Source organism: Tauraco erythrolophus, chromosome Z (genome assembly GCF_009769465.1).
Source record: "Tauraco erythrolophus isolate bTauEry1 chromosome Z, bTauEry1.pri, whole genome shotgun sequence".
In the NCBI taxonomy this organism is placed as follows: Eukaryota; Metazoa; Chordata; class Aves; order Musophagiformes; family Musophagidae; genus Tauraco; species Tauraco erythrolophus.
In genome coordinates, this window is record NC_141496.1 from 57,798,117 (window position 1) to 57,824,247 (window position 26,131).

The 26,131-nt window shown below is 39.2% G+C and overlaps 1 protein-coding gene across 2 annotated transcripts in view; it reads left to right on the forward strand.

Moving 5' to 3' along the window:
• Positions 1-26,131, forward strand: part of MCC (MCC regulator of Wnt signaling pathway) — a 216,120-nt gene that overhangs the window by 161,859 nt on the left and 28,130 nt on the right. For both annotated transcript variants that reach the window (XM_086629428.1, XM_086629429.1), the window contains 8 exons: positions 2,354-2,490; positions 6,340-6,503; positions 11,186-11,392; positions 21,246-21,392; positions 21,712-21,801; positions 22,457-22,605; positions 24,376-24,516; positions 25,719-25,819. In XM_086629428.1, the coding sequence (XP_086485554.1) occupies positions 2,354-2,490; positions 6,340-6,503; positions 11,186-11,392; positions 21,246-21,392; positions 21,712-21,801; positions 22,457-22,605; positions 24,376-24,516; positions 25,719-25,819 (1,136 nt within the window). The remainder of the gene's footprint in view (positions 1-2,353; positions 2,491-6,339; positions 6,504-11,185; positions 11,393-21,245; positions 21,393-21,711; positions 21,802-22,456; positions 22,606-24,375; positions 24,517-25,718; positions 25,820-26,131) is intronic.

Below are 26,131 nucleotides of genomic sequence, written 5' to 3' on the forward strand. Positions count from 1 at the left end.
TACTGGCTTGCGCAGTGGCGAATAATAGACAAATTCATGGAGCATTAACTCACACTTATATGTCTTCATTACAATGTTTTAATTCCTGCTATTCATTATTTAGTTCTCATACTTTCTTAAACATGTATTGCATGATACCTTAAAGACCTTTTATTTGATCTAAATCTGAATTTTAACCAGCTGACCTGCATTTTTGTTTAATAACTGTCACTAAGTGCTTCTGATAAAGTCAGACTTTCTTTGCACTGAAGCAAACGTAAGAGGTTGTCATGGTTCAGCCCAGGCGCAGCCCAGCCACCTCTCACTCCCCCTTCATGAGGTGGAGAGGAGAAAAATGTAAAAAAAGGACTGAGGGTCAAGATAAGAACAGGGAGGGATCACCCACCAACCATGGCCCCGGGCAAAACAGACTCAGACTGGGGACAAATCGATTCAGTTTGTTAACAGTTACTTGAGACGATAACAAGAAACAAAGTCAGGTCTTACAAACACCTCCCCCCACCCCTCCCTTCTTCCCTGCTCTAGGTCCTCCCAGGGGGATGGGGAATGGGGGCTGCAGGTCAGTTCGTCACACAGTTTCTGCCACTCCTTTCTTAAAGGAGGAGGACTCCTTACAGTCTTTTCCCTGCTCCAGTGGACCCTCTTCTCACGGTACAGTCCACAGACTTCCCCAGTGGGAGTCCTTACCGCAGGATGCAATCCTTACCCAGATTGCTCCAGCATGGGCTTCTTCCCCATGAAGTCATGACTTCTTAGGGAGCTGCCACCCACTCTGGTGTGGGTTTTTCAGTGAACTTCAGATGAATCTCCGCTTTGTCGTGTGTCCAATTCTCTGACCTTCTTCCAGCTGAGGCATCTCTGCTCCAGTGTGGGGTCCTCCACGGGCTGCGGGTGAGTCTCTGCTCTACCATGGAGCTCTCATGGGCTGCAGGGGGGCCGCTGCCGTCTCACCACGGGCTGCAGGGGAATCTTAGCTCCGGCACATGTCCTCCTGCTCCGTCTTCACTGACCTTGGTGTCTGCACGGCCTTTTCTCTCAGGTCTCAGCCCTCTTGTCCCGGCGGCACAAACTGAAGTTCCTTTTTTTCAGTTGGCCTGGTTTGTAAATTGTCATCTCTGCTACTTTGAGAGCAGACTTTACTTCTGCCATTATTCCCTATATGTATGGGCCACCTTTTCTGCTGTTTTGCCTGGCAAATCCAGACACACCTCCAGGCTAAATCTTGCAATGTTTCTGCAAGAAACTCTCATGGCCTTGTAACATACACATAGCAGACTTAACATTACAGGTGCCCTTCCCAGATGCAGATCCCCAGATAGCGCTTTGCTATTTCTTACTGTTTCCAAATCCAGACAGTTCCATTCTCACAGTTTTCTGCTGAATCTGCAGCAAAATAAATCTCTGCATTTGATTTAGTGCGTAACAGAATGATGACTCCTTGCTTACTTATCAGAGGAGCTCTGCACCTGGATAAACTGGTGTTTTTCTCGTGTTTAAAATATATACTTTAATGTCAAAACAGCCATAATGAAAGTAAAAAAAAAATAATTCTAAGTCGAATCAGCAAGTTGATCAAAAGAAAAAATCTTTACAAATGTTCTTGGGCAAAGCTATTATTCATTTACTTATCTTCTTTCCCAGTGCTTTGAACTCTTCGTGTGGAGACAGGAGGGAAAAGCCCTAATTTTTTAAGCTCATTAGCTTTAGCTAAAGTCTTCTGTGTCCTCAGTTATTTTAGTAGAACCAGCTTGACAAGTAAATTAAAACCTAGGTAATGGAGGCTTTTTATTTTCCACTAACTCCAGCAGTTCGGCAAGATGCTCACTTAACCTCTTCTCTGACTTTTGAGAATAGAAAATGAAAAACCCACCTGTCCTCAGGAGCATTTTGATACACATGTGCAGGTACGTGCATGTGCACACTGGCTTTGCACACAAGCTGATGGCATCCTCGAACTGAGAAAGAGACCAAAACTGGTTATTGCTAATCCACTCTGGGATCAAAAGCCACTTGTGCTGATTAAGAATTGTCAGTTGGGGAGTTACTGCAGAGCAGTGTGTGTCCTTCTTGCACACCTCCTTGCTTCCGCTCAGTTCCACCCATTGTTTCCTTGTACAGTGGTCTGGAGTAATAATGAACTTGGGAATAAGGCGATGGAAACCAGGCACTGGCTGCTGAAAGTGGGTGTTTTGGGTATAGCACAGTTGCTTTGTGCTAAAGATTATAAACCTTTCTCTGCTGGCTGGACAAAACCTTTATACTCCAGTGTCTCAGCTTACAGGTCTGGAGTAAGTGTCACCAAGGTACGTATTTCCTCAGAGGATTTAATTTCTGCCATTGCTCTCTCTCCCAGGGAGGAAGATGAGTATTCAGAGCTGCGATCAGAGCTCAGCCAAAGCCAGCATGAGGTTAACGAAGACTCACGCAGCATGGACCAGAATTCTGTTTCAGTACCAGAGAATCAGTCCACCGTGGTCACTGCAGATGTGGGTGAGTCACGCTTCTCAGTAGACGTGATGCCTTCTCGCAGCAGAAAGGCATCATAGCCTTTGAAATGCAAATTCAAATGTTTAGCAAGGAAATAATTAATCTCGACTGTGTTAATCACAACAAAGGCTGAGCTTCTAGGTGGCCATGAACTTGTATGTGAAGTAACTTCTGTGCCTTTTATGTAGAATAGGTATGGAGTCTAAAATGCAACGATCTGTTCCAGAGAGGTCATGACCTTTGGGAAATAAGAGGGGGCAGAAAGCTATTCACATAACTTATACATTGTGTGCCTGTAAAGTAGTCTAACTCTAAAGAATTGCAGATAAGAGTAAAAGTTGGGGGAAAAAGCATGGGGAATGGGATTGTCTGTCCGGTTCTTTTATAGTCTAATTATAAAGGATGTCTGCACTTTTTTAAAATTGAGAGTCTTTTTAAAATACGGAATAGGGATAGCTTACTGAACTGGATTTAGACAAGGATAAATCTGACACAAGCTGTTCAAATACAGTCCAAGGAGGCACCACTTCCAGACAGTCTGTAACTATTTTTTTATGGTTGCGAACTAAGACAACAAGCATCTTATTTTGTCATCCAAGCACAATTACTTATCATTTGACAAACCTCCTAATATGGAATAACTATTTCATAAAGTCTGCAATATAAGCATCAACAGATTCTAGGCCTTCAGTATGATAATATTTTTAAGTATTTGGGCACAATTGCTGAGCACCATACTTGTAGGCTAGGAGAAGCCTGGTGTAATCCTCACTATGACTGATTTCCAGAATTTTCTTCTGAGTACTATTTCTCTTAATTTATATTCGAAACCAAATAGTTGGTTTTCGTTTTCTTCCCTAGGTAACCTAGCTGGGTGCCTAGGAGCTTCTGTGGGTGATACTGTACACGAACAGTGCTTTAGGGAATCATTGAAATAGAAGTTTTAAGCCCAGTTGCAGAACTTGTGATCCTTAAATATTAAGCTATTAATTCTACATGAGGCTTTGATGGTTGTAATGCAACATGCGATATTTTCATACATGAGAAACTGTACTGAAACAGTTTCAACTTGTTTGGAGTCATGCACTTCATTTTTGAGAACTTTATCCTGTTTTTTCCAGTACAGTGCCTTTTAGAGGAGTGCACCTGAGAGTAGGCTGACTTCGGGCCATAGTATTCATTGCCCTAAAGTGGAGTTTAATAATGTAGAAAACAGGTTGATATTGTAAGCAACCGTATAAAAGATACTTTCTGTATGATTTCTTAAATTGAAATGAATACACCAACTCCAGGGCTTTATTTGTTTATAAATGCAAGACCTGCCACAATGCATTTGTTATTTCAATGTCTTTTAATTTATAGAAATACTGACAGAACAGTATTAATAATAATGTAATCGCAAAGTATCTGAAATATGAAATTCAAATTATACTTAAAAAAATATTGTATGGAGTCAAGATATTTTAGTAGAGGATTTTGTATCTTTAAGAATGAATCTTTTTACTTTCCAAAGTTAATGCTTATTTATTAAGTTCCTACATGAACAGATTCTAACATGAGGACTCATTTTTCCTTTAAGTTTCTTTTTTTTTCCTTTCTTTGGACAAAAAAAAAAAATCAAACTGATTTACTTTTCAGCATTTATTTTGGGATTAGGACTTTGACTTTGTTCTTCACGGGATGGAGCTGAAGCAGGGTTTGTGTACATTAACAGCAGGTTATGCATTTAAGTTTCTGCTAACACTGGGAAACATGGCAATAAAATGAAATATAGCAACAGACAAAATAAGAATGTTAACTCTAGGGATTCTTGCTTTTTTTCCGTGTTTTCCTTGTAGACTCTATTTTGGGTTTTGTTTCCATATTCCTGTGAAAATACATCCTTTTGTGTATACATACACGAATATGTAATTTTTTTTATCATTCTAGATACAGGTACATAAGGATAAAATGTCATGACCTAATAACCACCTGTATGACCTTGCCTACTGCCCTAACAGAATGAGCATCCGTGACTTACCAAAAACAGTAATACATCATGATACACTGATGAATGTGGACATGCTGCTCTATTGTTACAGGCAATAAGACACCAAGAGCTAAAACTATGAATGCCCTTCAGTATGTCTTGCAGAGCTTGTGATCGAGTTGTACTGGTTTCCTGTGAGAGATGGGGTTCTCATTATTGTAAACTCTTTATTTTCTGGGGAAAATGTTATTGCAAAAACAAAACTCATCATACAAATTCTTGTGAAGATTGTTTAAATGGACAAAATGTCTGTTATAGAAGATGCTAAGGAAACAAATAAATTCAAGCAAACGAAGTAGAAGCTTTTACAATGAAGTGTCCTGCACCTGTATGTGCCACTTATAAGTGAGTGTTACTGTAAAGGGCTTTTTGGTATGATTACAACAAATGGATGGCTGCTAGTTGAGAACGAGTGAATATGAGTTCAAGAGTAAAGTTTTGTATGCGTTGCCCATTTGCATTTTTCATACAGTACTGTGATGTCATTCTAAACTCTTCTTTTCAGTCAGCAGTAGTTTTATGTTTATGCGCATTAGGCTATGGAATTAGACTTGTGGTAATGAGTTTACAGTTTTTTACTTTCTGATCATCTCATTTCAGTCTTCAGAGAGTTTCAAGGCAGTCTACAATGATCTGGTGTCTCACGTCTGTTAAAAGTTCAGACAGTTCAACGCCACACTACTTTAGTCCCCTATAAGAATGACAGCTACGAGGCTACCAGGGAATTCTGACTGCGGTGAAACACTTGCAGCAGCAGTATTACAGAAATAACACCCTCCAGAAAGAATCCTCCTGCCACATTTTTTTTTTTAAAAATAATTTACAAGAGCTGCTGGTGCACTGCTGTCTCAAGGTGTGCCACTTTTGTGCTGTACAGTTGGTAGTTATTGCGAACTCTTAACTTGGAAGCCAAAAATACTAATGAGCACATCCCAGAGACAGCACAAAGGTAAAGTGTACGAGTCTGCCATAGGAACTTCTGTCTGACGCCAGAAGTGAGTGTAAGGAAAATAGTTTATGAAGTGAGTAAGCAAGATACTGAGACTCATTTGTTTTCACAGAAATGGAGGACGCTGTGGCAGTGTCCAAGGCCCTAGAAGAGCTTTGCCTAAAGACAGAAAAGGAAGTGATTCTCTGCTGCGTTTTATAATTAAAATGGCATTGTTGTATATACCACTAATATGGGTGTAGTATGGAACAGCAAAGAACAACGTGTGCTGTTGTGATCCCTGAATACTCTGCAGTTGCATTTAAAGAAGAAAGTGCTATAAAAATGAAACACAGGCTGTAAGATGGTTGGTAGGGATAATTTCTGTAAACATCAGGATTTTTTAAATCAGGTAGTGCTTAAGTACAACCACAAAAATTCTTCTGAAAAACATCAAGTCATAACGTCAGTGAAGGTACCAGGCAGAAAAATACTTGAATTTACAGAGAAAAACCTTTGAGGGTAATAAAATCAGGATAATAGGCCCTGAGCTGCAAAAAGAATAACAAAAAAGAAATCAAATAGTACGCGAGCGTGCAGTGTCTTAAAATGTTGTCCTTTGGAAAAGGAAGGGTTTTGGAGAAAGAACAAGACCTCAGATATGTAGGGGGAGTGTTGTTTGTCAGATAGGTGGTAACCCATGATTTGAGTTGGTGTGGTTATGGTATTTAAGCCTATCAGTTGGTGAGGAAAAACTGGCAGATAGTAAGGACGTTACTTGAACGATATCAGTTTTAGCTGTTCTGCAGCAGGCACTTCCTGGGTTAGAGTTTGTTTTTTCACTGAGTCACTAATGGTTGCGATGTTTGTTTTGTTTTGTTTTGCTTTCTTTCAGATAACTGTAGTGACTTGAATTCAGAACTGCAAAGAGTGCTGACAGGTCTGGAAAATGTTGTCTGCGGGAGGAAGAAGAGCAGCTGCAGTTTATCAGTAGCAGAAGTGGATAGACATATTGAACAACTCACTACCGCCAGTGAACACTGTGATTTAGCCATCAAGGTAAGGGTGACATTAGGCTCTAAGTGCAGCATGTACATGCCTGATTGCTTGATCACGTTGTGTAGTAATAGCACTTTACTTCCAAAGGTGTCGATGTACTTCACAGAAATCAGCTCCAGCTCACAGAGTGTGTTGGGTAGGTGGTAGTACACCTGTTTTACACTGAATTCTCCAAGGCACAGGAGGAACTACTAATAGACTTTTGATCTCAAATCAGAAATGTATTTGTCTTATGCTCACTTCAGAGATAAGAGAAACGGGGATACTTAGCAGTTAATTTACTGTCTTAATGTTATCCAGCAAATGAGTTGTCATTTGCCCAAGGTCACACAGTTAGTCAGTGACTGGAAACTGAAAACACAATATGTAATACTCGCTGAAATTTGAAGATAAAATGCCATAACCTATGCATAAGTTGTGTCTTTGCTGTCTTAAAATATGAAGCTAGTATTTAGCACAAAGCATGTGTGATATATTAATTCTAATGAGACAAGCAAGACAGGAACAAATAATTCAACTGATAGTGTATGTCTTTGTTTTATTGTGCTTGTAACAGAGCAGGAAGAGGGATGCCTGGCAGGACATGTAATGAAGGGACTGCAGTTCGGAACCTGAATGCGAAGGAACTGTAGAGTATGTTACTCTTTACAGGGAAAGAGCTGAACAGGTTTTTTGTGTCGAATGGAGAGGTGTCAGTGACTCATTTATATAAGAACAAATATATTGATGGTTTGTTCTTGAAGTGGGGAGGTCTGTGACCATTCTAAAAGGCTTAGAGAGCTCTTTGGCATACTACTACTCTGTTCCTGCTGGTACATGGGGATTATAATGGCCTATAAAGATATTAGTGTTGAGTAGTAGTTAGGAGAATGTGGATATGTATGAGAGAGAGAGAGACTGACTTCTGAATCTCTTGGGTATAGTCTTAAAGCAGTTTATTTGAGTGTCTTGGAGGATTAAGATCAATACTTTGAATGTTACGCAGTGTTATCTGGAGTTCTAGGGTTAAGTGTTCTCAGAAGTCAGTATTCACCAAGAGAGTGATGGTGGATTCTGGAAAACAGGTAGAGATTGGTCTGTGTGAGGTTCACAGAGGTCTCCGAAGTGAGACGAATTGAGAACTTGCAGGAAGTGGATTTAACAAAAAGTCAAAATAGCTGCCTTAATCTTCATTCTCAAGCTTTTTATTTTAACTCCATTATTTACTGTTGATTCAAATTAACTACAGTAAAAGTTTTTATAATGGTAAATAACTGTCAGCAGCTGCTTCTTGGTACAGAATGCAGGCTTTTTTATTTTTGTGGGAACTCTACACACATAGCCATTTTTGGGCCATGGAAGGGGAAGGCTTTTTCCCCACTGACTGGGCTGTACAGCCTGGGACTGTTTGTATGTGACAAGTGATAGCATGCAAAGGTTATCAACCTTTCAAGAAGATAGGAATCTCTCTGACATGCTCCTGTTATGTGTTTGAGAAGTGTGTCACCAATGTGTTTAATATAGCAAAACCTACACATAGAGCCTCTCTCCACAGTTCCACCCATGGCTGCAGGTTATTTCTCCTTTCCTGCTTCCTCAGAGAACTGAGAGCTTTTTAGAACAGATGGAATCATGAATGGAAATGTAAAATACTCTGTCTTTTACTTTGACCATTGGCTCTTTTCTTCACCAGTGGACTAATGCATTTAAATGTTTTGAATCTTTCTGCTGTGATGGTTAAATTTCACTGGGATTCTTTTAATGCTGTTGCTGGTAATTTTTTTTTTTTTTTTTTTGCTTCTTTTGTACAAATCGTGTGACCCTAGCTAGCTCAATTGTTTCTGACCCACAAAGAATGAAAAGACCTTGAGATGAGATTTATCAGATTGTCTGATAAACCGAACAGTTACAAAACTATCCTTTGTTTAAGAAAATTTCCACAGAGTAGGCTGGTTAATGCTTCAGACGTTTTGAAGAGTAAATAACTGTCAGTAACAGGTACCTACCACTAAAACTCTACTGATTAAAAAAAAGATGTAAAAATTTCCAACTATGAACCATTTAGAACATGAGAACAGCTGCACTAGGTTGGACCAGAAGTCCCTCTCTCTAGTGGCAGATGCCAATGGAAAGATTGCATCAAAAAGGACTTGTGTAGTATGTCCTTCTTCTCCTTCCTTCAGAGATGCTTCCAGCAAGGTGAGTTTAGGAACTTCGTGAGCCATAGGTGGTGTCTTTGTGTTTAGTAGTCATGGGTGGAATATTCTTCCGTGTTCATATCTAATGTGTTTTTTAACTCATCTAAATTTTTGTCCTCCATAAATTCTGGTAGGAGTAAATTCTACTGTTGAGTTATGCCTTATGAAAAAGTGCTACTTTTTGCTTCTTTTAAACCTGATACTCACTGCTTCCATCTGATTTCATGTCTGTAACACAACACCTGTTATAAGGAAACAAAGGCAGAGAATACTGATGGCAGTGTCAGAGACAAGACTGGAATTACCGTCATATGACATCCTGCCCTGTGCTCGGAACATTACATTGTAATTCAATCCTATAATCCATGAAATTATACCTGAATTTATCTGCTGTGCAGCAGCATGCTGGATAAAACTGCTCTGTAATACTACTTTGAAGAAAAATAAACAACCTGGTAGTTTACGTAGATATATCTGTGTACAATATTTATGTTTTATTTACTGTGGAGGATGGTAAAGTGTTGGTCATCAAACTGGAGAATTATGATAATAGTTTAGTCAGCAAAAGGGTATTGGTGTATTGGTCACTTCAAAATGAAGGAGCACAGAAGCAAGCAGAAAAGTCCCTCAGCTTTCTTAAGGATTATAAGGCAGCTCTTAGTATGACTGTCAAATTCACACTGATACTGTCACTGCCTGAACCTTTTGCTTGTGTGGGCAGATGGTAGCAACGGAGTCTGAAGAAACCACTGCTTCTGCTTCCTCATGGCAGTCCTTCCTCTTGGAATGTTGCTCCGGGCTTACCACCCCCACTAGTGCTCAGAGAAGAGTCTTGAGAAAGGGAGAAGTTGGTAAAATAGCAACACTAGGAGCGTGGGGAATAAGGAGAAAAGAGGCAGCAGCAGAATTTGACACTAGAGGGGCAAGGAAACAGCAGGGGAAGTGTGTGAAAGAGTAGAGGAGTTTTGGGGGAAGAAGGGAGAGAAGAAGGCAGCATCGAAGGGATACTGTTTAAAATAAAGCTGACGTTATCAATAGAGAATGTGCCTGCCATTACAGAGCTTTTTTTCACATTGTAAGATTAACTGCCCAGTGCTTATTCAGAGCTCGAACTCATCCTCATGCTGCCTTGAAATAACTTACCTTGTCATAGTTTGAGACCTGTAGGTCCAAGTGAAAGTGGTGTAAGGGAGAGCTGCGGCTTCTTTCATCTGACAGAGATGTTGCAAGGCATTGCTCTTTAGAAAAGTAGTTGAAGCTTGCTACCAAATATGTAAACAGAATTATAGTGTAGATACTCTGTCAATGGAGTTTTATGTGTCTGAGTTTAAATGTATTGCAGTTTTATGGAAGAGAGACATGAAATACGATAAAGAGTAAACTGAACCTGATTGCAAAAGTTTTGTCCCCGCTTCTTCCATAGAGGCGTATAATGTGATCTTGAAATTGTTGTTAAAAATAGGTTTTTTTCCTTTGTATGAGTGTCTTTTCCTCCTCACTAAGGAGTCTTGCTGTAGCCAAGATTTATTCTTTAAGATTAGTGTATCGATAACAATAAATAACCAACTTTTCATTATAATGGACAAACAATAAAATTTCAGTGATACCTCGGTGTCAGACAGTGCTGAAAACACTGTGTAATAGAGTCAGAACTGCGCATAGTCACCTGACACATTGAGTGTTGTGCTGTGTTTCAGCATGTTGAACGACCAGTCTGATGGTAAGCTTAGGCAGGGCAGTGTTCCCTTGCTGGTGGTGTGTTCATGTAGTTTAGTTTCACCCAGTGGAAGCTGCTGGATGTCCTTCGTGCTGAATGGTGCCTGCAAGGGTGGGAGAGGGGTGGGAAATGCTGAATGGCATTAAGTGTTCCAGAGAAACCCAGGTGTTTTTAGGCACCAGAAAGGCTGTAATGTCTTCTCATATAATGTAAGCCTGGCCAAGGCCAGTTTTCTCTTTTGTCTATCTGTCACCTCTAGGAAAGAACATGCTCAGGAAAATGGAAGAGTCCTCTTTTTTTGCTTCCCATTCTTTTCCTTGCCCTTTTGTGGAGTTGGTCTAGAGCTAAGAAAGATCCCATGCCGTGCACATTCATAGGCTACTGTTTTCTGCCTGTTACTCAGGCAGGGAAACAACAAGCACAGTGCTCGCCTTTGACAAGAAGTCATCAAATTGTTTTAAAGTGTTCTGAGATGAAACTACTGGGATTGCAGTCACTCATGGGTGACATATGTTTTATTTGCATATAAGACATCCATCTGCTTTGTTGTTGGTCGATATGAAACATTTTAATAAAATGTTGAAACTATCAAACAAAATAAGCAATAGTTTTGTTTGATATTACTTATCAAACCGAAGAAGCAAACTAATGGTGTTTTGGGGCTGGGTGCATGCATATAAGTATTTGTAGTTGCCTGTTACACGCTTCTGTCCTGTGTACTCTGTGTTAGCCTTGTTCATTCATCTTTCTCTGCTTCTTTCTGGTTTTTGATGACTGTGTTGTTGCAGACCGTAGAAGAGATTGAGGGTGTACTGGGACGTGACCTTTATCCAAATCTGTCTGAAGAGAGATCTCGATGGGAAAAGGAGCTAGCTGGCCTGCGGGAAGAGAATGAGAGCCTCACAGCCATGCTGTGTAGCAAAGAGGAGGAGCTGAACAGGACCAAGGCCACCATGAACGCTATTCGCGAAGAAAGGGATAGACTGCGTAGAAGGGTAAGGCTACTGCATAGATGATGGCTGCTTCTTCCTCCTAGCCCGTATAATTTTGTCACCAGGACAAGCTTCTCCTTAATCTCACTTCCTGTACTGACTGTAGGGCTTTTTGTTGTTAAAGCTGAGCTGTAAAAATTACAGAACTAGGACAAAACTGAGTGTAATTGAAAAAGAGCATGTGATGAACAGCCAAGGTGTACAACAACCTTGTACACCTTCTTGATTTCAGAAATCGTGTTCACAGAAAACCTGATATTCATCTCCAAGGAAGCATATGTAATTTGTCTACAGAGAACACAGATGTTCATTTAGTGAATTTTCCTGTGAGGCATTTTTTTCCCTGTAAACAACAAATATTTCTTTGTTTTTGATGGGAATTCAATTTGTGATTAGGAGAAAGAAAAAGAGCAGGACTCCTGTCAGTGGGTAATAATTCTCAGAAGTGAACAATGGGTAGTCTTAGCCATGTCCTCCTTCCCAGTCTACGTTTTATGATGCCGCAAGGTCAGATAAAGGTCTTGTGCCTTACGTCAAGTGCAAAGTAAAAAAACTTGGAAATTTGTTCACAAAAAAGGTGAAAGATCCAAGAGAACGTGACCTCTATCTCTGTTACATTTTAAATTAACTTCATCCCTGTTAAATCTGGAGAGCTTTGAATAGATATGAAATAATTTTGGTTTTAAAACAGGCAGTTTCAAGTTTGTGTTTCAGTGGCAATTTAGACCACTGTATCTTGGTAAAATTATTGGAAGTGTTGCTCTTTACCTACTTGCAGCAAACTGACCCTTTATGCAAATACTATGTTTCTAAACAACATTGTTTTGTAGTGACTATCATTTTAGCATGAAGCTGCATTGTGTGAGATTTCCAATCTTCAGATATCGAGCAACAAATTACCTTTACAAAACTCTGTAGCCTCTCTTAACCCTAAAAAAAGGTATGCATGCTGAGGGAAGAACAGTAATCTGCTATTGCATAAAAAAGACTGCTTCAACTTTTCCTTTGTAAAATTTAGTTTTATTATATACTGTAAGTGTAAGTCATTTCCAGTCCTGAAGTTTTTGGACTGTTTTTTTAGCGACACTTCTTTTTAAACAGAGGCAGTAATACCCCTTGAACTACAGAAGTGGCATTTATGCACCTGTTGAATTATTGCAGGATTGGAGGCGGGGGGCAAGCAGGCCGAGAACAGAAGCGCGTGCTTATGAAATTTACTTGCACAAACGCAGATATTGACACTAAAGGTGATACAGATCAATAGCGAGATATCAAACAAGAAAAAAAACAGATGGCCTTGAAGATAGAATTAATAGAAAAAGATTTAAATTTTGAGAGATATGGAATGTAAGTTAAGGTGCTTAAAAGATTGGTAACAAGAATTTATGCTGACAGCCAGGAGCTCAAGACTGTATGAAGAGTGGTGAGATCTGATCTGGAATGCTGTATGCAGTTCTTAGCTCTTACACTTGAAAAGGTTCAGTTTAAATTGGCAAAAAGAGATGTAGAAGATGGTCAGAGAAATGGGCAGCTTACTTGGAGAATTGTCCTGTTCAACTCAGCAAAGCAAAATCTGAATTTGATTTCTCTTTCCCAGTGCTGGAGAAAGCAAGTGAGAATGGAAGCTAATGAATTTTCGAGCTTAGGGGTAAAACTGGAGCAAGAACAGATTAATATAAACCGCTTGTGTCTATATTAGGCCAGAAATTAGACTACGAGATGTCTAACAGACAAGAGGATTGTGGTTCTGAAGAAACAGTAAGGAGTAAGGCTTTAAAATATTGAAGTTATGTTTATATAATGAAATGTATGACTACGCAGGGATACCTATTAAAACCAGGATTGTTACATTAGGATTGTATCCAAAGGAAAGCAAAAAAAAGCATACTTTTACTTGGCCAGGCTTATACGGCTGCATTAATTCTAGAGCTAGCCTTAGTATCTCTGCGAAAAACTGTTAGGTTTTGTCTGGCTGCCAGCAGTAGCAGAGGGTTGGATTAGATGATGAGGAAAGTGCTGTTTAGTTCTGTGTATGCGGATACTGCTTGACTTGGTCAGTCTGCATTGGAATCGGCAGTGAACCAAGCATTTATGGAGCCACACAAGTATTGGCTATGTTATTAAATATTTCATGATTTCCTTAGTGTAGGTGGGGCCTAGGACTGAAAGAATAGCGTGTTAATCGTGCTGATCTAGTAGTTCCTGGCCTGTCTATTGGAACTGTTAGCAGGGATGCTGCATGTGTTACTGATGCCTCTGTTACAGAAGTATCTCTAGTAGAATCAGAATTGAAGTCATCAACTTGCTTCATGCAAGTGGCTAGAGCAATTGTCAAATGATAGCCGCAGTGGGATGTTAGTGACCTGAGTTGTGCTCAGACCACTGACCATGGCAAGGGTAAGCCTTGAATTGCTCTGTAGAGTCTGAAAGCTGTCTTTGATATGCAGCAAGCCAGTTTAAATATTCATTCTTCTTTAATTAAGGAAATTATTTGGACAGATTGGATAGATTTCTTGCCCGGTAGATGAAGGGTTAATGTTGGATTGTCACAGAGCGTAACAAAATCAAGCAGCCTCTATATTCTGGCACAGCTGGCATGTTGATTTTTTTTCAGTTGTTTTCATTTAGTTTGCACCTATAGAGGACTATATTGAAATATAGTTTTTAATATCATCCTGAACTTGCAGAACAAGTGGTTTATTACCCCCACCAGAGGAGTTTGTTCATGGCATATGACCCTGTCAGCAACACCATGTAATTGTTGCACTGGAAACCATATTTGCATTTTTAATGTACCTTTGTGTCCATAGTTGCAACAAAATAAATGTTTTCTTTGACCTATTAAGTATTTTCTGTGTGCCACCTGAACTCAGAGCCACTTCAGATTATTTCCCTGGAGAATGGGAAAGGAGATCCAACTAAAATTTAGTTATTGTTGTTCTCGAATTAAATTGGATGAAGCAAATAAGCTTGAAGTTGACCAGATCAATAGGTCTGTTACTTTAGACCAATGTCTGTAATCAAGCAGAGTGCTTTCAATACATTTTTCTCAGGCTTGTTGGAGATTTAATTTAATTAGGTGTTTACTGTGCTCAGTTAACAGATTGAGACGCTTTCTAGAACAGTAGCTAGGGAACAACATACGTATGGAGTTTGCTTCTCATGGGTCATTAGTAAATGAGGTAATCGCTAATTTGCGTAGGGTGCCTCCAGTGTAGCAGCTAATTTCATAACGCAGAGGTTTATTTTACCTGTGTATGATACTGCCCTAGTAAAAATAAAATCCATTTAAGCTGGAGCCAGTCGGTGCCCTAGAAACTGCTTACACATAGCTGACCGTAATCTTGATTCCAGTAACGCAGATAAGATGCTGGGGGACTTCTCTACCAGTTCATGGGATTAGTATTATTATTACATGAGAATAAGGTTGCGATCAGGTCAGCACTGTTTACAACTGCTGTATGTAATAATAGGCTTAAATAGTAGTAGAAAAACTAGTATTTGTGTTCTTTCTCAAAATCTCTTGTATCCACCAGGGGAGTCAGATGAGCAGCACTGATAAAGCATATAAACTCCGTCATGACTGCAAAGTAAAAGTTGTGGGTTTCATTACTGCCCATGAAAGTTACCAGGTGCGTAGTGCCTCAGCACCGTCCCAAGCAGCCCATTGGCATAAGAAGCAGTGGATTCGGGCTTCCCCAAAGCTGTTCAGAAGAACTAAGTCTGAAGTGAAAAGGCAATTCCAGCTCTGGAAGTCTGTTAAGTCTGTTCTCTGCATAAGTTGTATGTCAACTCATTCAGTTAATCAAATGCTTTTAGTTGTGAGGTTTATTCTGTATCTACTCCAAACTCAGCTTAATTCACCAAACTGACCAGAGCAAAACCAAACTTAATATGTTAGCTATCTTCAACTTAAGACCTTCATGAAAACATAATCTGCAGAGTAAAAGTGCCATCTTAATGCGTGATCCCTTCAGCTGCCCAGATTGTCCCCACTCCAAGAAACTTCATATTAGCATGAGGGCTCTCCCAAAATACTTTGTTCTTGTGAGTAGTTGAAACCTACCCAAACCACAGCAGGAGTCAGATCCTTGGCCTCGAAGGCAATCCTGAGCCCACACTGTTCTTGGATGACACAAAGCTGGCACTAGCTGCTTGATGGTCCTTATTCTGGCATCATTTGTGTTGGGATCGGAAGGTATTGTTCCAGGTTGCTTGAGAGCACTGATGTGTCTGGGGCCTTTAGAGATTATTATCAGCTTGCACAGCTTAAAGGGATCCTTGAACGTTCTGTCTCCTTTTCTCTTGGTTCGCACCAGAAACCTGAGGTAGCAGCCAAAAGCTATTTCCATCCTCCGCTTCCTTCAGTCTCATGGTATTTGCTTATGCAGCAGTATCACTGCCGAGCTGTTAACGAGCTAGAGCTTTGAGTCTGTTTCCAGGCTTGTATGCAAATGCTGAGTGATAAATCTGAAATTAAATGAGAAAAAGCCTGACATAGGCTTACTGCCCTCTCTTGTGTTGGTTTCCACTGTGTGCTAGCCTGGATCAAAACGCTTCAGTTATTCTTGGAGCTTTTAGGGAATCCACCCTTCATCTCCCATGTTACATCCTGCCAAGTCCTTGGTTTTCACTGCTTTACCTCCTTTATAGAGGGATAGCACCTAGATCTTTCCACATGAAGCACTGCACCAGGGACTTTTGTCTGAAAAAAAAGCAGAGAAGCTCTTCCATGGTAACATGTTTATATCACCCAGTGCACTGTAGCCACTTCTGCTACTTGAAAAAGCCATATGTATAAACCCTAGTAGCATACCTGTTCTGCTGTGGCTTGTTGTGTCTGAGCGTTGTTCCCTTTCTCCGTTCCTCAAAATAATTTTTCAAACAGCAGATTGATTTTCGGATCTGCTGGAGGAGTTGCGCTTCTTGTGACAGTTAAGTTCTTATGTATTTCTTGAAGGTAAGTGTCTTTGCAGAGGAGAGATATTTTGTACATGCCTCCTCTGAGCTGATGAGTGCAGGTCTAAGCTCATTCAGCTCCAGAGAATTCATTGGGGAGATGGCCATTACAAATACTGGGAAAGACTTCTTCTCCATTCTCAGTCAACCACAACAGACAACCTGTAGAAAATCAGGCCTTATTAGTTCTCGTGCTCACAGTTCAGTACAGGCTGAAAATTATCTGGCTAAAAATAATCACCACTAGGCCTGATTGAAAGATTAGGGGTGCTTTAGGCTGGGAAGGGCGCTCACCACTCAGAGCAGCTTGAACGTCGTGCTGGCATTTCATTTTCCATCTTCCCCTCTGCGGATTCGCAGTATGCATTAATAAATTAGAAAGTGGGAGAGGTATATACAGTTCCAGTGGTTTGTTGTGCTTCATCGTCTTACTCTGTATAATGGGGAAAAAAAATTAAGCAGTATTAAAATGCCGGGGGAAGAAATGTTATTACTTGAAGGGTTCAAAGATACTGCGTGATGAAACCAGTCACAAGTAGGGCAGAAAGAAAAGAATCACAGGCAGTCTTCTTAATTTGAAATTGATTTAGGAACAAAAGCAGCAGGCATCCTTAGAATATGGAAATCAGTGACAAAAACAGGCAGTTTGTAGCTGTGGGGTTTTTATTTAGGATCAGTTAACAAATCATGTAGTTGTGAGTATGCAGGTGTAAAATACAAAAAGTAAAAACATGTTTCTTAAATTCAAGATTGTAGATAATAAGCACATTCCACCAAAGTATTTTCTATAACCCACTGTGCATTTCTGCAGACATACCCGTAATGCCTGTTAATCACTTGTAAAGTCTTTGAGAAATTCAACATTACTGTAATGTGTCGACTCCTTTTCTCTTCTACTCTTGCTGTCTTTTTATTTAGTTCTTAAGGTACCCACAACAAATTGTGCTTTATTTTTCCCTATTTCCTACTCCAATTCTCAGAATTCAAAGCAAAAAATTAGAAATGCAGCTAAACAATTAGTTCTTATTGCTAAACATCAAATAGTAATAAGAAGAATTCTCAGTTATTGAAGTTTATATTAATAACTTGAAAATGTCTATTTGCACCTGACATCTTGGTATTCAGGCCATCCATTTCTCTGAAGTCTAATGGCTCATTTAACGCCCCTGTTCCTGCTCTTTCCAAGGTTCCAGCACTTCTTGTGTAATTCTTTGGACTCCCTCCAGCTGTTTAGATCTTTGCTCTTTCCTTTTTTAAATTGTGGATTTCACAGATGTTTCCTTGGATTTCTCCTTTTTTTTCCTCTGTTCTCACCTCCTTTTTCTGAGCATATAATTAGATCTGTCTGTCAGCCACTTTCTGTCTCAATTTAGAGTTTTAGGACTTTATAGCAATTTTTATATCCTTCTGCATGTTTCTGTCTTTAAACTAGTATGATGCAAAGGCTGACAAAATCTTCCTTTAAATCCTTCCTTGTTATTCCTCCCCAGCTCACAGATCCACACTTTCCTGTCCTTGAGTGGAACTTTTTTGGTTTTGTTTCTTTACTTGACTTCACCCCATCAGATTTTGCCAGTTTTGTCATCCATTTTAAGATCTTCCTCTCTTCCCATTTCCAAGTGTTTTTGTGTCTTATGTGGAGTGCTGTGATTACTTTCATTCTACTAATAAACATAACCTTCAGAATGATTTATATTACTCTAAACAACACTTAAGACTGATAGAAGTATTGAGGCAGGGGTGGTCACACAATTTTTAATCATACTTTTTAAACTAGTCTTTTCATAACTCATGCATTCACCAATCCAGAGAAGAAACTAGCTCTTTCAAACTCTTTTTTTTTTTTTTTAAATTCTAGTTCTTCCTTTATTTTTCCTGTAGAATTAACTACTAGTGTGGAAAAGTATGTTCTGAGGAGATGGTGCATACTGCTGTATTTACGGTGGAGGTTTTGGTGACCAGAAATAGCTACGAAGCTACCTGTGGGGAGGCTGGTGGGTGGGCAACCCAGTCATGAGATTCTGGCTTGGTGAATGTGTGAATTGTGAGATCGGTGATTTTACAGGTCAGACAAACTTGCCCTGTTATCCTGCTCAATAATTACCATCCAGTACTCAGCATTACTAAAATTAGTGTAGTTATTTATAGCAATTAATTCAGCATGTAATTTCTCAAATGAAGGCCTGAATCAGTAAATACATCAAGAAGCATGAATAAGCAGACAGTTTCTTTAAGTTGTGGTTGCTTATATAATACAGTATTAAAGCAGTGACTTGCATAGATTGATAACTGTACTGTGCTCTGAGTTTTCTTTCATAAATGCTTTCCTGAGCACAGCTTTTCCTGGCCATGGACTTAGCTGTGTTCATTTTTCTTTCTGTTGCTCATGTTGTTTTACAGATCCTTAAGAATAATTGGCTTTGTAATCGTGGCCAATAGTCGCTGCTCAGTAGCAAAACATAGACTAAAGGAATCCTATCTGCATGCAAGTTTTCTGTAATACTGGCCTTACATAAGGTGGTTTTAAAATTTGGAGTCAGTGAATGCTTAGCATTTCAAGCATCTTTAACTCTCTGTTTCCTGGTTGCCCTTAAATTTAGAATGTTAATTGCTTTTGGACTGAAATCTTCCAGGACTAGCTTCTGGGCATAGGTGAATATTTTAGCAATTTTTATGTTGGATGTTGAGGCAGGGATTGTGAATTTATGAAGAATACATCCCTAGTGGTATTCTTACTTGTTTGCTTTTAAACTTTTAAGGCCTTAGGGAATTTAGTTTGGAACAAAAGAAATAGTAATAAATGCAATTCTGATTTAATGACATTTCGGGGTTGCGTTTTGTTTGTTTGTTTTTTTCCACAGTACAAGTCCTGTCTGCACTGGCATTCCACATCTGCAAGCAGAAACATGCATACATGGTTTATTTCAGTTTTGTACATATCAGCAAGCTGAAATGATTGGTTTGCATCAGTAGTGCGCTTCTGTCCTTAAGGTTTGCATTAGTGCAGCTGTACCCATATTGAAATGATGTATGTCTGTATGAACAAAGGAGGCCTCAGCTGCAAATATGTAGAAGATACGTGCTATGAATGTGCACTTTATACACTCTGCTCAGTTAACCTCATGATGAAATTACAGTTAAGATGTATAATTCTGCGGCAAGCACCCATTTTTCGGCGAGTTCCTTTCAACATTGGGGATTTGATTTGAGGTTTTGTGTACTTTATCTTTTTTTTAACAGAGACCAATGGAGTTGTTTGGATTCATTTTGTTTAAGGTGTAGCACTCCTCCACGACTGAACAGAGAAGTTGTGAGCGAAGTTAGCCTTTGTGTGCTCTTATTGTTGCCACTTACGGCTTTTTGTTGGTAACATGCAATTGTTCTGCTCTGTTATGTAAAAACGCATGTGGTTTTTTTCTTTTTTTGTAACTTGCACGTGCCTAAAAATTCTGTTATTTTGACACTAAGTCCTCAGGCAACCTGATCTTCAGTTTGCATGCAACTGAGGGAGAGGCAGGGATACTCTTCAGGGGAGTAGAAGCAGGCTGAAGGGGATCGTAGGAGGCGTAAGATACTGCTTTGGTGACTGGAGAGACTTCCAGCTTGAACTCTTTCCTCAGTGCTGTAGGTTGAAGGGATCTGTATGTTATGCAGAGAACATGCTGACTGCCGCTTCTTCAAGCAGAGACTGCTAAAGCACTGACCATGCATTTGATGAGCCTATAGCTGAAGAAAGCCTAAGCTTTAATGCAGCTTTGCTTTTGGTATTTTTTGGCTGAGGGGTTTCAGCTTGCTTAATCAGTTCTTTGTGTAAATGTATTGTACTTAGTGTAAAACCCCACCTTGTTTTAGAGAGTAGGAATCAGTTGCATTTCATGCTACAGGAGCATATCGAATGGACTCTACTTTTATTTTACTGGATTTTTGGTAAAATTTCACCGGTTCTGTTTTGCAGATGGACTGTTTCAACAAAATTGCTACAGAAACTTATGTATTAAAGTAAACTACATTCAGGGAAATTTTCTCTTCACATGTTTTCCTCCCCCTTCTCTCATCTCACACTCCTTGTTTCAGATTCTGTGGGAAAAATGAGCTCTGTCACTTTACCTTGTGGCATAATTGTTTGTGTTAAGCAGACCATTTGTTCTTTGTCAGTTAAGAATTATTCCAAGGTAAACACTATAATCTTTAGCTCAGCTATAGTTTGGCTCCTGCAGACTTTTTTTTTTTTTTTACCCTTTAGTTCTGAAAATCTTTTGACGTCAGTTGTACAAGTATCTGATGTATTATGAGGACTGGGCAGTGTTTGCAGTATATGTTTACAGAAGGCTTCTGCAAACTGTTCATTGGGTACTTTGCTGGTATTTTCTTGTCACTCACTCTATGGTAGCTTTACTTAACTATAGTTTTGAAAGCATGATTAACATTTGAATTTCTTTGACCTTTAGATATGACAAAGTCATCCTGTGGTATATTTATGTCAATAAATATGTCAGTTTTTTCAGCAGTGGAGCTTTCCATTAACAGCAGGTTCTTCATTTGATTTGCTTGGGCATCATAATCTTAGGCTGGAGCATTAGCTTCACCCCAGAGAGAGTAATTTCTATACATAGAGTACAGCTGCTCTGAAGGAGTTATTCAAAACAAGCTAAAACTTTGAGTAATTACTCTACAGTATTGCATTTGCATATTTCCACATTGCAAATAGGACAATGGAATTTTAAAACAACCTCCATTCATCTGCTCTCCACATGAAAACTTTGCGGCCGCCACAGGACGAAATACAACTTCTGTGCTGAAGACAGAAGCAATTAGGCTTGGCTAGACAATGAGAAAAATCTCCAAACTATTTAAACCATAAAAGGGGAAAAAAACAGAATGTTATGTTTTATTGTAGGTTCGGGAACTGCAGACACGTTTGCAAAGTGTGCAAGCAACAGGCCCATCCAGCCCAAGTCGTCTCACTTCTGCCAATCGACCCATTAACCCCAGCACGGGAGAGCTGAGCACAAGCAGCAGTAGCAATGATATTCCCATAGCCAAGGTGAGCTATTGTGTGTTGCAGTAACACTTCTCATTGTCTGGGAGAAGCAGGCTTCATTTTGCACAACTGCTGTCCAAGCATGTGATTAACTGGGAGATACCTAGAACCCCCAGAGAATTTTCTGGGATCCTAAGCAAGTCTTTGAACTTAAACTGCAAAAAGGAATTAAGTGCTAATGATTGTAATTCTCTCAGAACATGTGTCAATTTCACAGTAGTTTACTTCAGGTTTGCAAGCATAGCTATTGACCAAATCCATTTTGTGTAATCTTTATGGAGTGTGGGTTCCTGTGTAACCTGTGCAGCGTTCTGACTTACAGATTGCTGAAAGAGTGAAGTTGTCAAAGACAAGATCAGAGTCTTCATCATCTGATAGACCTGTCTTAGGATCAGAAATCAGCAGCATAGGGGTAAGGACTAATAATTACGTGCATGCACGATACCTTCTGAAGATGACCCATGTTCTGTTAAAAGCAGCATTGTTTTCTTACTAAATATATGAGCTAGTTGAAAATACTTTAAAAATTATTTTGAGAAAAATATTTCAACAGAGAATATTTCACCCAGTATTAGGATATCTTTTTCTAGTGGCTAGAAATCATTCTTTGAGTGACTTCAAGAGGATAATTTAGGAGTCAGTTCCTCCAAAATATTATTCTTAAAAAAAAAACTGTTGAGTTGCATTTCACAACTTCCAATCAACAAAAAACTGGATTCTTCTTTGTAATGCCAATGTAAATCCATAACGCTTCACTTACTGTGTGTTAATATTTGTTTCACTGCAGAACTTGCCTCTAACCTTTTGCTAAGCTTTTAAGTAAATAACTTGCATATTAGGCTTTTTAAATTTATGATGAAATAGGGGGCTTCAGCCTTTGGTTAGTAGAATTTTAAATCAAAATAGCTTCTTAAAATGGAAACTTGTAAATGTTCTATTCAATGTACAATTCGTAGTAAAAACTGAATAATGAATGCGTCAATAGTGAACGCGCGCAAGTGCAGACTGCCTGTGGGAGGAATCCAGTGGTTGCCTATTCACGGTGATCTGTTAACTGCCCTGTGCAGGTGTCTAGTACTGTGGCTGAACATTTGGCACATTCCCTCCAAGACTGCTCAAACATCCAGGAAATCTTCCAGACTCTTTATTCACATGGATCTGCTATCTCTGAAAGTAAAATCCGAGAGTTTGAAGTGGAGACAGAGAGATTAAATAGGTAAGGTGAAAAGTTAGATATGCTCAAATGTGTTGTCTTCTATTAGCTTTGTTAAAGTTACTACTTTTTTATCCTTTTTGAACATTTATTGGTTCTGTCCCAGCTCGACGGTGGCAGCCGCAGATCAACGTGGAATGTAGTTGGTGAAGAGAAGATTGAATTGTATGCTATGGATTCTTTTCAGTAGTATGACAGTATGGTTATGCATTATTAGATCAGCATGGCACCTTCACCTGCGACAGTGTGTGTTGTAGAGTGTCATTCTCTGTGGCTGACCAAGTAGACATGTCATCTTTTTTCATAAGACACATCACTGCTAGAAACAAGGATTCCCATAACTTGTTCTCCGTCATTGTGGAATTAGGTTTCTTTGTTTTGTCCTGAAGAAACAGAATTATAGCATTAACTGTATCAGTGAATGTGCTGATGTATGGTGGTGTGGCATATATACCAGTTAATAGACTTCTGTCTACAGAAGAAAGATTGCAACTTTCTGGTTGCAGTTAAAATACTGGTGGTGTTACCCTTCAATAAGCTCTATCAAAACTAATGCTTCATGTCCTCTTTGGCACATAAAATCAAAGCTGTGGAGCAGGAGCATGAGAATCGTTGTCTCAGCATGTTTCCTTCCAAGTTCTCTCTTCCCCACACCTATCTCAAATTTAGTCTGATCAGTACAATATCTCTTTTATTTGTAGCTCATGTTTTTGTAGTGCTGCAAAATGTGATCCTTTTTTTCTTTCTTTTTTTCTTTCTTTTTTTATTTTCTCTCTCCACTGCACAATTATGCTTTGATAACGTGTATCCTTATAGGAGGTGTCAAAGAAGATATAGGAGATGAAGAGAGAGTTCACTGGAGAGTTCTAGCAGCTAGGAAAGTCAGGGCTTTATTCTGATCGCTGAATAAATGATGTACTAGCCCTTCTGCTCCTTATTCTGTTTGTTGAGAAGTCAGTGATTTCAGAGTTCCAGCTGACACTGATCTCTTCGTTAGCTACGTGTCCAAATTTTGAAATCATTTGCCTGTCTGTTTTTCGTGTACATCCGTTACAATTAGACATAGTACCTTGATGTGTAGTGCAGTTATCAGCAGTGAGAATGAACAGTAATACTGATATTCTGAAGCCTCATTTTCAAATTCAGAGTTAACCTCATTGAGAAGAATATTATGCTTAAGTTCTGATATGAGCTTGTGTTTGGCTGTTGCCAGAACTTTTTGAGATTTCATTGCCTTATTGAAACTTCATTCATATTTTGAAAGTTACCTCTCTAATTGCAACCAAAACATTGCTTCAAGTGAAATGGTTATTCTGGATGTTCCAAAGAAAGGGGGCATTTATGCAGCTGCATGATCCCTACACACACCCACACATTGTGCTAATGAATACGACACTTAAAACAAAAAGCAAATGTGGCAGCGGAAAGTGAGGAATGGAGGCAGAAAAAATAAGGAAAAGGTTAGTAGGAAACTGTCCTACACAGTCTTGTGGCTACAAAATAAGGGTACAACTTTCTGCTTGCTGCTGTTGCACAGGGTTACGATTACATTTTATGGGAAGGAGAGGAGAAGGAGAGGAGGCTGCTTTAAGAGAATCTGCTGTCATCTTGGGTCTTGATATAGGACACAGAACTGATAAATTTTGCCACCTTCATTAAAAACCTTGCGTAGACAAATGGTATTTGTTGTTTTAAATTATGATTGTTCTAGAGTTTTCAGGACAGTGTCTGCAAGCTAAGCTTGAAGGTTGTACATTACTTCCTTTTCTACAGCCGTATTGAGCACTTGAAATCCCAGAATGACTTGTTGACAATAACGCTGGAAGAGTGCAAGAGCAATGCCGAGAGGATGAGCATGCTTGTTGGGAAGTATGAGTCCAATGCCACAGCCCTCCGTCTTGCATTGCAGTACAGGTATGTACCTACGCAGAGGGTGTCTCAGCCAGAAAAAGAGGGAAAGGGGAAGACTTGATAGAAGTCTTTGAGAGTGAAATTGTTGGTGTGCCGTAGTAATACTCTTTGTTTCATCCCTGAAAAAATGCCCCTTTGGTTAAACTACTTGACAAACTGCAGAACTGAAGTTATTGATGGAAGTGTATTTCAACTCTAATTCATCAGCAGTGAGTTTGATCTAATAGAAATATACAGATTTATCTTTTCATTTTAAAATACTGAATTAATATTTGAATTAGGAGTTGCATGTAGACTCAAACTGTCTCTCCTGCCGATCATGAGATACAGGTTCTCTGTATTAGGCTGGCACCTTTCACAAGACCAGTGGACCAAAGACTGGTATTGTACTCCACAAATTCAAAGTGACTTTATATTACATCAGTTGGAATTGTGGATGAATTGCTTAGTATTTGGTTACAAGTATCTAAATTTGCTTTAAACTACATGTATAAAGATGGTGTCATTTAACTGCTTCAACTGTAACTAATTCGGAACAGGCAGTTCTGATCTTATGACAAATTATGTGCCTTTTCAAGAACATATTCCGTTATGATCAGCCTTGAGCAAATTACAAGGAAATGTAAATTGCGAATAGGTGTATTAATGTATATCTTTTTAAAAACATTAGAATGCAACAGGAATTTGTTGCATTCTAATGTTTTTGAAAAGATATACATTTGTTGCATACTCACAACTGTATTTAGAAGCCGTTGTGTTGCAAGGAGGAAAATCTTGCAGCCGGGACAGAGCAATGAGTATTTTTCTTGTCTTTTCTTTTCCTACTGTACTTTGTGTAGTATAGTTACATAGTAGAGTACAGAATACTGTATTTTCTATAGTAAGAAGGCCTGAAAAAGGTTTTTTATGTATTGTTGACTGTTTGAAACATGCTTCTGGAGCTCACCTCATTTTTTTTTCTGTTTTAACTTGTTACATTACTTGAGGCCAACTTCGGACCAGCATAAGGTGGGAGATACTTTTGAATGCTTGTGATAGAAGCTATGTGTGTTATGTCATTTAATATCCCTGCTGCTAGACAAGTAGTAGGGAATCACACAGTTCATCAGACAGCTCTTTTCTTGTTGCTGTTGCAGGTATTCTCTTCTAAATTGCAGATATATTTTGTGTGATTTTTGTTTTCTGAGGTTTGCTTTCTCTTTCAGTGAACAGTGCATAGAAGCGTATGAGCTACTGTTGGCACTGGCAGAAAGTGAGCAGAGTCTCATTCTTGGACAGTTCAGAGCTGCAGGTGTTGGTTCTGTTGGTAAGATGTTAATGAATCACTTTATTTAAATAATTTTTTTTGCATGTCAGTTAGTGTTAGTATTAGTTGTAACAGTGAATCATCTCATGACCCATCACTCAAGAATGCTCTCCAGTCTTTTCTTATTTTTAACTAATTAAATCATTTTACACACCACAAAAGTAGGAGAAAAGAAAAAGAGAGACTGAAGTTAAATCATAAAATTCACCAGCAATTTAAATTAACCTACATGTACTATCACAAGGGGATGCCTATTTTGGCAGTGGTGAGGCTGCTGCAGGCATACAACTGTACAGAGTGGAATTATTAAAC